The sequence below is a fragment of the Monoraphidium neglectum genome (genome assembly GCF_000611645.1).
Source record: "Monoraphidium neglectum strain SAG 48.87 unplaced genomic scaffold scaffold02021, whole genome shotgun sequence".
Lineage (NCBI taxonomy): Eukaryota > Viridiplantae > Chlorophyta > Chlorophyceae > Sphaeropleales > Selenastraceae > Monoraphidium > Monoraphidium neglectum.
Window position 1 is genome coordinate 1 of NW_014011607.1, and position 10,823 is coordinate 10,823.

Genomic DNA, 10,823 nt, shown 5'->3' on the forward strand with positions numbered 1-10,823 from the left:
CCTCTCCTCTCGTCACAGGAACGGGCTGGCGGACTGCTACGAGCAGGGGCTGGTCAGGGAGGTGGGCGTCAGCAACTACGGGTGAGCCGGCACCAAGATTTTAAAGTCTTGGGTTTAGGCAAGTACGGGAGAGCCGCCGCCCGTGGGGCGAACAGCAGGGAACCGCGGCTCCTGGGCACTGCGAGCCCCTGATACTGCCAGCCCCCCGCGCGGATCAAGGACGACCTGCACATCCCACGATGAAACTCATAGATGATGCAATCCTTCATCAGGCCTCAGCCCTTAATCATGTGACGCTCGACACGGCTCGTGCCCCTCCTCACCAGGCCCAAGGAGCTGCGCAAGGTGGCCAAGAAGTTTGCCGGCCGCGGCGTCCCCCTGGGCTCCGCGCAGGTGCAGTTCAGCCTGCTGTCCTGCGGCGCCCAGCAGCAGGAGCTGCAGGAGACGGCGGCGGAGCTGGGGGTGACCGTCATCAGCTACTCGCCGCTGGCGCTGGGGCTGCTCACGGGTGGGGTGGGGGAGCGCGCCGCCAGGGGGTTGGGGCTGTTTTCTGTGTGACGCTGTATCATGTGCGTTGTGGCGCTGGACGGTGGCGACGTGGTTGATGTTCCAGCGGCGGCTTGCGAGCGCATTGGGCCACAGCTCAGCAACACCGAGCATATGATCTCCAAAAGTGTGCTGATTGGGTCGGATGAGTCAGAATGCGGTCTGGGTTACGACCACCTCCGTCCTCCAGGCAAGTACTCTGAGGATAACCTGCCCCAGGGGCCGCGGGGCGCCCTGTTCAAGGGGCTGCTCCCCGAGATCGCCCCCCTGCTGGCGGCGCTGGAGGCTGTGGCCAAGAGCAGGAGGAAGAGCATGTCCCAGGTGCGCCTGCAGGGCTGGGCAGTGCTGTGGATGTGACCACGTGTGCAAAGGTACAAAACCTTGTGTGCATAAGGGCGCACTCGTGACTGCAGCTAGGGTGGCAAGCTTGTCTGCAACAGCCCTGCACATCTTTGTCTTCTGGATTGATACAAGCATGGGCATGAGCGCCTCGCCTCGCGCCATCCCAGGTGGCGATCAACTGGTGCATCTGCCAGGGCGCCGGCCGCGGCCTGCCGCCCACCATCCCCATCCCCGGCGCCAAGAGCCTGGCGCAGGCGCAGGACAACCTTGGGGCGCTCGGCTGGCGGCTGTCGGAGGGGGAGTGCCGGGAGCTGGAGGCGGCGGCGGCGCGCTGCAAGGGGCGCATGGTGCAGAACGTCTTCCAGACGGCTTGATTGCGTGCTGGCGGCGGCGATTGGTGCACGCCCTTTTTGCTGTTGTTTGCGGAGTGACGTGGCAGCTTTGTGACCTGGGGGTGCCGTGAAGTTGCAACCGGCTTCACCAGGTCTGTGGGCACGTTTTCTTTGGGTAGTGCACCGTCAAGTAACGCCTTGCCATGGCGTACCATAGCGTGAGAGTGCCCCAATCCATCCACTCCGGGTTGGAGCCGGATGTGCGCTTCGCACTGGGGCGCAGTTTGACCGGGTCAAACAACTCACGGCCAGGCTGGGCGGACTGCAGACCTGAGTTGAACAGGCAAGGGTGCTCGCAACTCAAGAGGTTGCCCACATGTGACGGTGGGGCAACAGGTGGCTCTGCTGACTCTGCATCATGTCATGTCGCGGACGGTTTGCCGAGATGCAGGCCCCAACCTGCCCCAAATTATCTAGTGCCATGTGTATCACCACATGCATCACCAATAACACTGATATGTGACGAGAGGGGATAAATCGGCGTGGCTCTGAAACCGGATCGAGATCTGGCGATCCACGGGACAGCGAAAAACGACATAACTACAGGCCTCACACATACAACATGATCGGTTTCAGCAGTTTTGATCTACGGCAATGGACGCTGAACGGCTCCCGAATCAACGCACGCGTCTCGAAAGGCGCGCCGAGCGCCGCCCGGCCCCCGCTCGTGCTGCTGCACGGCTTCCCCGAGACGCACGTCATGTGGCGCCGCATCGCCGAGCAGCTGAAGGACGCCTACCACCTCGTGCTGCCGGACCTGCGCGGCTACGGCGACTCGGCGCAGCTGCCCGGCGACGCGGACCACGCCAACTACAGCAAGCGCGCGATGGCTGCAGACGTGATCGCCCTCTTGGACGAGCTAGGCATCGATTCTTTCTTCCTATGCGGCCACGACCGCGGCGCGCGCGTCGCCCACAGGCTGGCGCTGGACCATGCGGCGCGGGTGCGCAGGCTGTGCGTGGTGGACGTGGCGCCGACGCTCGACATGCACGAGGCGACAGACGCCGCGTTTGCGCAGGTGACAGCCCCGGCGGCGGCGGGCGCGGAGGGCCCCGGCGCGCCTTGGCGAGCGCCTCGAGGCTGTTGATGTTTGGTCTCCCTTAATCAGGCCCTCGGTGACAGCGGGCCGACGCCGTGCATTGTTCTTCAGAGGGTGTCCGGATGCGATTGTGCCCAGCGATGTTCAAAGCTGCAATAGCCGGCGTCGGAGCACCCGGTGAGAGGCCGCCAGCACAGCGAGCACCCGCAAGTTCTCTCACTCAAGCATGCTCGTGTGAAACACCCTTCCACTGCCCCAGGCCTACTACCACTGGTTCCACCTGAGCCAGCCGTCGCCCCTGCCAGAGCGCATGATCGAGGGCTGGGCGCGCGAGTACCTGCACGCGAAGCTCGGCGGCTGGGGCGCCGGGGGCCTGGCCCACGTGGAGCCGGAGGCCCTGGCTGAGTACGAGCGCTGCTTCCTGCGGCCGGCGGCTTCGAGCGGCGGGCTGATGCCGGCGGTGCACGCGGCGTGCGAGGACTACCGCGCGAGCGCGTGGGAAGGGATCGACGTGCGGCACGACCGGGAGAGCCGCGCGGGCGGCGCCAAGGTGGCGTGCGACACGCTGGTGCTGCTGGGGGAGCGCGGCGTGGTCGCGCGGATGTTCGACGCGCCGGCGCTGTGGCGGGCGGCGTGCTCGGGGGCGGTGGAGGCGGCGGCGCTGCCGGCGGGGCACTTTTTGCCGGAGGAGGTCCCCGAGCTGACAGCACAGGCACTTCGGGAGTTCTTCCGGTGACGGGTGCAGGCCGCGGCTTGGGGGACCAGCGCTGGGTGGCCGATCTGGGTCCCCGCTGACTGGGTCACTGCACATCGTGCAGATGCTGACTCGATGTTCGCTTGCTCATGTGACCGGATGCTTTTATGCTGCAAGCCCATGCAACACAAAATCACAAATGAGATGTGTGCGCTGGCTCAGTGGGACTGCTGGCATATTGGAAACAGCATGGGGGCAAAGTATGATGCAGTGAGTGCGCGCAATGGCGGTCAACAAGTCAATCGAGTAGCCACTGCCGAATGAAACCATGACAGCCTCTGCGGTGGAGTAGGGCTTTGGGAGAATCAAGTGCATGCGAGCTATATAAGATCTAAAAGCACCTGAAATCTTTTCACGACGCTCCAGGGCTCTTTCTGTGGCCGCGAGGAAGCTGCGTCCCGCCCAAAACGTGATCTCTGATCTGAAGCAAAAAAACGTTGAGTTATCTTATACCAGCGCATACATCAGAAATCACGGAAAGTTGTAGTTTCGTACACTATTCAGAGCCGCTCTCCAGCTTTCGCAGCGAAGCATCTGGCGTCTTCTCTGTCGTCCGCCTGGCAACCCGATCGCAGCGCCTCCAATCAGCCGTTAGACATCTTATCACGCGTTGAAGCTATGGCAGCGGCATATCAGCAGCCCCTGGACTTGGGGTCTCTGCGGGAGTATGTAACAGGCCAGAGCCGGATGCAGCAAGCGGCGGACAGCACTGTGCTGCTGTGCATCGCCCACAATCACCTCAAGGCCCGATTCCCAGAGATCCGGCTCGATCTACACGTGAGGCATGGACAGACGCTCTGCATACCTACAGCAGCGCCGCGCCCCGCACATGGCAGCCACCTGCGGTCCCCGCACTGTGGCGCAGTCAACAAACGGCCCCCCCGCCCCGCCGCGCTCAGCACGCCCTGCCGTCCCCTCTCCCTTGGCGCCCGCGCAGATGACCGTCGACACCGTCAAGTCCAAGGTCCACACGCACACGGGCACGTCGCCAGACAGCATGGTGCTGCAGCTCAAGGACGAGGGCGGGCGGCTGGTGGCGGTGCTGGACGACGGCGGTCGCAAGCTGGGCTACTTCAACCCGCGCAACGGGTGGGCGCGGTTCGGCAACACGACGGGCCGCGCGGCGCGTGCGTCAATCTGCCAAGCCGCTGGTCCCTTGAGTTGAGGCAGCAGCAGCAACTGGAGCGGCGCTCGAGCCAACTAGACGGCTCGAGCGGGACGTGCCGCTGCTCCGCAACGACCGGCGCCGCGCCCGCCGCCGCCCCCGCCGTCCCAGTTGGACGCTGCAGGTGATCGACACCGACGGCAGCTCCCTGTCCGCCCAGGGGTGGCTGGATGATGTCAGCAAGGTGCAGAAGTACGTCATCAGCGACAGCGATTACGACAAGCGGGAGAACACTTACAGGCGCGCGCAGGGCCCTTTGTTATTGTTCGCAAGCTGCGCAGCGGCGGCCGCCGCGCGCCGTGCTGCAGCTGCTCGAAGGGCGCGCCGACATTGCGGGAGGCTTTGCTTTTTGTTTGTTTCCTGCTTCAATGAAAGCCGCATCTCATGCGGGCGCTCACCCGGCAAGGCGTCCACCCGCAGGTGGCCCCCGCCGCGCTTCTGCCACCGGCAGCTCTCTCTGTGGATTGCTTCTTCAAGCCCTGCCCTGCAAACCTGCCACTCCTTCACCCTCGCTCCCACCCATCCATACACCCGCCAGTTCACCCACCCACCCTCAAACCACGCGGCCCCACCCAGGAAGTTCAAGGCGGCCAAGATGGCGCAGGACCCGACATGGACCCTGGAGAAGGAGCTCGCGCTCAAAGCCGGTGAGCGCGGGGCAAACAACATAGATCGAACCAAACATCAGCCGCAACAGGCAGGCAGAAGCAACAAGGCGCATGCAGAGTGCGATGTTGCTAGGACAAAGCTTAGCGGCCGTCTGGGCAATTGTCGCAGATTGGTGGCTTGAGAGCCAGGGGCTTTTGTTTGCCATGAGCGGGGTCGACGCAGGTCCATTCGAGCAACCACCCGCAGGGCGCGAATACACGGCGCCCGAGGCCAAGGCGGCACCCGAGGACGACTTTGGGGAGAGCGAGGCGGCGGCGATCGACGTTGGGCGGCGGTGCTGCGTCGACCCCGGGGAGCGGCGGGGAGAGGTCAAGTGAGCGGGGGGGCCCGTCACGCTGCGCTTGCACACTCCCATAGGATGCATCAGGAGCTCCGAAGGCATCGGCGGCACGCCCTTGGCTCGCAGTTGCACATGCCAGCTATAACGAGCTGCTGGCAGATCTTCCCCAACCCCCTCTCTCCATGCCATCTACCCTCTCACCCCAACACTTCCCCCCGATTGTCCACACGCATGCACATTGCTGCCGCTCCCCGCCTCAGGTTTGTGGGCAGGGTCGAGGGCCTGGCGGCGGGCTACTGGGTGGGCGTCGCCCTGGACGAGCCGTGCGGGAAGAATGACGGCAGCGTCAAGGGGCGGCGCGTGTTTGAATGCGCGCCGGGGCACGGCGTGTTCGCGCGGCCGGACAAGATCGTCGTCGGCGACTTCCCGCCTGTCGACGACTTTTCTGACCTGGGGTCTGACGATGAGATCTGAGCGCGGCGTCTGCGTGTGTTAAGCTCTCAAGTATGCTTTGCACCGCCGGGCCAGCGCGTCGAGCATGGCGCTGCTGCATGCTTGATGAGGATGTGGAGATGCGCAGTGTCCAGGTGGCACTGCAGTGACCTTGACAGCGGGTGACGGCCCAAGGTATGCTTGCCAGCACATGAGCCTTGCGCTTAGGTCCAGTCTCCAGCATTGAGCAGGGTGATCTTGCTTCGAATGCAAGGCGTCGCATAGCTAGCAACGCCACGTCTGTCGGTCGCTGACTGGTAGCAGCAGCAGTGGCAGCAGATCACATTCTGCATCGCAGGGAGCGGTTGCCGCGAATCAGGACAATGTCCAGCATCGATGGAACAGACCAGCAGGTACATAACGTGCAGGGTTGCGCGTGCCTGCGATCCAAGGGGGCGTTTGCAGAGGACCGCCACAACGTCCCGTTCCCTTTTGCAGGGAGACTATATAGAACACCCCCTACAGGATTCAGCATCGCCCGGACCCAGCCAGCGGGCCGAGCCCGAGCCCGTCATCGCGGGCGCGGACGCAGTGACCGCGAGCGCGCTCGCCGACGACGCGCCCGACGCCACCTCTGCGCTCCGCGAGTTCCTGAGCCTGCTCCAGGGCGCCGACGACGCCGACACCGTCGACCGCGGCCTGCTGCTCCTGCTGCTGGCCTTCACAGACCGCTGGCAGCAGGGCGCCGCGCCGCGTGGCACGCCGCAAGACGTGATCGCCGCCCTGCCGCGCGTCCGCGCCGCCGCCGCGGCCGGGCACGACGCAGGCAAGCCGCCCGACGCAGCGGCAAGCGCACCATCGGGCGCGGGGCCGCACGCAGAAGACGCGCAGCCGGCAGAGGGCGCGGCGGACGCGCAGGCGCGCCCCCCGGTCGGCGGCCCCGCGGAAGGCAGCTGCCCCTGCTGTTTTGAGGAGCCCGAGGTTGTCGTCCGCTTCCCCTGCGGCCACTGCGCCTGCGAGCCCTGCACCCTGCGGTGGCTGGCCGGCCACGACACATGCGTGATGTGCCGCGCGCCAGTTAGCAGCGGCGGCCCCAGCAGCAGCGACCGTGGCGGAAGCGGCGGCGGCGGCGGCGACGGCGGCGTCGCCGCGGCGGCAGGGCGCGCGGCGCGGGACGCGCTGGCACTCGGCGACGCGCCCGAAAGCATCGAGGCGCTCGCGCGGCGCCTGCTCGGCCCGCGGCCGGCCCCAGCCCTTGGGTCGAGCCTTGCAGCAGCGGCGGTTGGGGAGACGGCGGCCGCGGCAGCGGCAGGTGGCTTCGGCGCAGTCAGTGGCGGCGGCGGCGGTGGCGGCGCTCTGAGGCGCGAGGTGTCAGCAGCGGAGTCGCTCCAGGCTGAGGCGGCCGGGCGGCGGCTGAGGGCGATGCGCGAGTCGCTGCAGCGCATGCAGGTGGGGACCGCGGCGCTGCGGGCGGCCGGTGCGGGCTGCTCCGGTAGCGTGTCGCCCTGCTACGCTCCAGCCAGGCCGTTCAGGGGCACCTGATTTGAGGAGCCAGTCGGCCTGCCTGACCCCGCACCGCCGGCCCCCAGCAACGGTGCCACATCCACTCCCTCCCTCAACGCCTGCCCCGCCCCCGCCCGCGAGCGCAGTCCGCCCTGTCGCAGCACGCGGTCCAGCAGCGGCAGCTGGAGGGGCAGATCGAGCAGCTGCACGACCAGCGGCTGCGATTGCAGCGGGAATACGGGTCCCTGAGGGTCCATGGTGACAGGATTGCCGCGCAACTCAGGAGCCTGGCGGAGCGTGCTGCGGCGCCGGAGGCGGGGCCGGGGGCGCCAAGTGAGGCGGGTGCGCGGGAACGGGACGGGGGGAATAGGCAGCAGGAGCAGCAGCAACAGCAGCAACAGCAGCAGCGGGAGCAGCGGGAGCAGCAGCAGCAGCAGCAGCAGCAGGAGCAGCAGGAGGAGGACGGCAGGGGCGCGGCGGCGGGAGCGCAAAGCCATGGCGAGGCGCGTGGTGAGGGCGGCCACGGCAGCGGCCTGCCCCGGAGCGGCAGTGGCGATGGCGCTGCGCCGCCAGGGCGGCCGGGCGGCACAGTGCTGACGCCGCTGCGGCTGGCCCGCGGCGGCTCCGCGCCGCTCGGCGCCGCAGCGGCCGCAGGCGCCGCCGCGCTTTGCGCCGTGAGCGGCCAGCGGCCGCCCACGCCGGACCGGCGGCCCGGGTCGCGCGGCGCCGTTCCGCCGCAGCACCCGTTCGCCGACGCGGGGGCGGCGGCGCTATCCCCGTTTCGCAGCCGCGCCGGGAGCTGGGACGGGCAGGCGGCGGCGCCGGGCAGCAGCCCGCTCGCGCTGGGCTCGCTGTCTGCGGCGCTGGGCGGCGGCAGCGCCGGCGGCAGCCCCGTCCGCACGCCCCTGCGGCGAGCGTCCTTCTCCCCTCGCTACCCCTACGCGAGCGCCCGCCGCAGCCTGGACGGACAGACCAGCGGCAGCGGCGGCGCGACGCCGCAGGCGGGCAGCCCTGTTGCATCCCCGCTGCCGCCGCTGGCGTTTGCAGCGGTGTGGCCGATGCTGCCGCCGGCGGCGCCACAGCACGTGCCGTTGCAGCAGCAGCAGCAGCAGCAGCAGCAGCAGCAGCAGCAGCAGCAGCAGTCCCCAGCGGGGACAAGCGCTGCCGCGGCGAGCGCCACACCTTCGGAGCCCCCACTCCCCGCCAGACTGCCAATGGGCTCAGTCCCGCGCCCGTATCACTGGGAACGCGAGCGGTCGCCGGCCGCAGACGAGCCCGCCGCGCCGGCGGCAGCTGCGGCAGGTGGGGACTCGCGGGGCTTGCAAGGGGCCGCAGGCCAAGGAGACGATGCGCGACCATCACAGCAGCAACAGCAGCAGCAGCAGCAGCAGCAGCAGCAGGAGCCCGGCCTGCCCCATCCGCCGCCCGAGCGGCGCTTCGCGGGCCTCGACGCGCTGCGGCGCCACAACGCGCTGCTGGGGCGCGAGACGGAGCTCCTAGAGGCGGAGGCGCGCCTCAGCCGCGCGGAGGCGAGCCTGCTGCGCGCCCAGGAGGCGGTGCTGCAGCGGCAGGCGCAGCTGCTGCGTCACCAGGTGGCGCAGCTGACGGCGGGCAGGGCGGCTAACGGGGAGGATGGGGCGGCTGGGGGCCCCGCGGCTGGCGGCCAGGAGCGGTCCGAGGAGCAGCAGCGGCCACAGCAGCATGAGCAGCAGCAGCAGCAGTAGCGGTAGGAGCGGAGCCGCAGCAGCAAGACCGAGGCAGCAAGAGCATGTGCGGAAGCTGCGCGGCAGGTGTACCACCGAGTCCCCCTTACTACGGCAGCCCAGGAACTCAACAATGCTTTCTCACCAAAGTGGCAACATGCGTTTGACACTTTCATACTGCGTGGTGGCATACAGAGTAGAAGCAACAGCATCGCCTCGCGCGCCGCCCCAAATCCACGCTCGCTGCATGTATTTTTTGCACGGCTGCCGGCTGTGAGTAAAAACCTTTGCGTGCTGTTTTGCAGGCGTACACGCAAAATGTGAGATGCAAACAGTGCTGTTTGCACAAGTCAAAGGCTTACAGGAAGACAGAGTGCCAACACACAGAGCTACAGAGCATCACCAATACCGAGACACAACCAATACGAGGGTTGAGGTCAGAGCTGCCGCCCGACACAGGGCATGAACAACCAGCATACAACCTTGCCAGACAAACCATCAAAAGGGGCACGATTGGCATGCTGACAGATGCTGCAAGCAGTCAACAGGCCCCTCCAATGCACCTGAGCCCTTCTTGAGAACCCTGCAGCAGCAGCCGGCACCTGGATTCTATTCGAGAACCTCTGCAGCCTCCGCGATTGCTGCTGCTGCTGCTGCTGCTGCTGCTGCTGCTGCTGCTGCTGCTGCTGCTGCTGCTACCCCTGCTGCCCATGCAACGCCGGCGCCGCCGCCGCCCTGAGGGTCATGAGCTCGTGGTCATAAAACAGTGAGCAGTAGAACGTCACCACGGGCCGCCCCTCGACCTCCTCCACCACGCCGCCCGCGGCCACATCCACACCCGCCTCGCAGCCCAGCGCCGCCGCCGCCGCGGCCGCCGCCGCTGCAGAGTCCCCAGAGGGCGCACCCGGCGGCGGGCCGGGCAGCACGCGGCACGCGGCGAGCACGGCGCCGGCGAGCGGCAGGCGGCAGGCGTCTGATGACTCGTAGAGCTGCGGCCCGGGCATCGCAAAGATCGTCTCGCAGGGGCGGTAGTACCGCGACACGCGCGCAAACATGCGCGGCCGGCCGTCGCTCGGCACCTCCTGCCACAGCGCCTCGACGCGCACGACCCGCGGCAGCGACTCCCCCAGCTGCGGCAGCAGCAGCAGCCACCCGCCGGGCCGCACGATGGCGGCGGCCGGCGCGGCGGCGCGGGGCGGGCGCGCGCCGCCGCGGGCGCGCGGGCTGCTGGCGGGAGAGGAGGGCGCGACGAGGCGCAGGCCGCCGAAGAAGGTGCGCGGCTGCTGCGGCGGCGCGCCGTTCGGCGGGGGCAATGGCGCCCCCTCCCACTGCAGCTGCGGCAGGCGCGGCGGCCGCAGCGAGCCGGGGGACGGCTGCGAGACGACGGGCGACGGCGGCGGCGGCTGCTGTGCCGCCGCGGTGCGCGCTCGCGGCGGCGTGCGGGCACTGGGCGGTGCTGGCGAGGACAACTTTGCCTGCTCCTGCTCCTGCTCCTGCTGCTGCTGGACTTGCTGCTGCCCCTGGTCCTGTTCTTCCTCCTCTTGCTGCTGCCGAGGCTGCTCCTCATGCCCCGCCGCCTCTTCCACCCCAGGCGCCACCCGCCGGATCTTCTTCTTGGACGGCCCCTGCCCTGCCCCCACGCCACGCCCAGCCGGCGTGCCCTTGGCCCCCGGAGACGCCGCCCCCGCCACCGCCGCAGTCGCCGCCTGCGGCCGCGCCTTGGCCGGAGACGCCCCGCGCGCCGCCTTTGAGCCTGCTGCCGCCGCCGAGCGCCCTGCCGCGGGCGGCGCTTGAGGCTTCTCCTGCCGCCGCTGCTCCTGCCGCTGCTGCTCCTGCTCCTGCCGCTGCTGCTCCTGCTCCTGCCGCTGCGCAGCCGCCGCCGCGAGCGCGGGCGGCAGCTCCGCGTCAAGCAGCGCCGTCAGCACCTCCGAGTGCCGCAACACCGGCACGCGCAGCGCGCGCGCCGCGCGCCGCAGCTCGTCCAGCCGCTTCGCGCCC

At 68.4% G+C, this 10,823-nt stretch overlaps 5 protein-coding genes across 5 annotated transcripts; 4 read left to right on the plus strand and 1 right to left on the minus strand.

Annotated features, from left to right (window-relative positions):
* Nucleotides 1-660: 660 nt before the first annotated feature.
* Nucleotides 661-1,262, plus strand: MNEG_9674 (hypothetical protein; the record flags this gene model as incomplete). The annotated part of the gene is made up of 2 exons (XM_014041850.1): nucleotides 661-867; nucleotides 1,056-1,262. The coding sequence occupies 2 exons, from the start codon at nucleotides 661-663 to the stop codon at nucleotides 1,260-1,262; spliced, it is 414 nt and encodes a 137-aa protein (XP_013897304.1).
* Nucleotides 1,263-1,842: 580 nt separating this feature from the next.
* On the plus strand, nucleotides 1,843-3,055 carry MNEG_9675 (alpha/beta hydrolase fold protein; the record flags this gene model as incomplete). The annotated part of the gene is made up of 2 exons (XM_014041851.1): nucleotides 1,843-2,298; nucleotides 2,579-3,055. 2 exons carry the CDS (start codon nucleotides 1,843-1,845, stop codon nucleotides 3,053-3,055), a joined length of 933 nt encoding a protein of 310 aa, XP_013897305.1.
* A 636-nt stretch (nucleotides 3,056-3,691) lies between these two features.
* On the plus strand, nucleotides 3,692-5,661 carry MNEG_9676 (Tubulin folding cofactor B; the record flags this gene model as incomplete). The annotated part of the gene is made up of 6 exons (XM_014041852.1): nucleotides 3,692-3,850; nucleotides 4,011-4,162; nucleotides 4,350-4,502; nucleotides 4,815-4,885; nucleotides 5,094-5,220; nucleotides 5,448-5,661. The coding sequence occupies 6 exons, from the start codon at nucleotides 3,692-3,694 to the stop codon at nucleotides 5,659-5,661; spliced, it is 876 nt and encodes a 291-aa protein (XP_013897306.1).
* Nucleotides 5,662-6,002: 341 nt separating this feature from the next.
* On the plus strand, nucleotides 6,003-8,846 carry MNEG_9677 (hypothetical protein; the record flags this gene model as incomplete). The annotated part of the gene is made up of 3 exons (XM_014041853.1): nucleotides 6,003-6,032; nucleotides 6,118-7,068; nucleotides 7,269-8,846. 3 exons carry the CDS (start codon nucleotides 6,003-6,005, stop codon nucleotides 8,844-8,846), a joined length of 2,559 nt encoding a protein of 852 aa, XP_013897307.1.
* A 674-nt stretch (nucleotides 8,847-9,520) lies between these two features.
* On the minus strand, nucleotides 9,521-10,813 carry MNEG_9678 (hypothetical protein; the record flags this gene model as incomplete). The annotated part of the gene is made up of 1 exon (XM_014041854.1): nucleotides 9,521-10,813. A coding segment is annotated over one exon (1,293 nt), but the record flags the coding sequence as incomplete, so codon positions are not given.
* Between the last annotated feature and the right edge of the window lie 10 nt (nucleotides 10,814-10,823).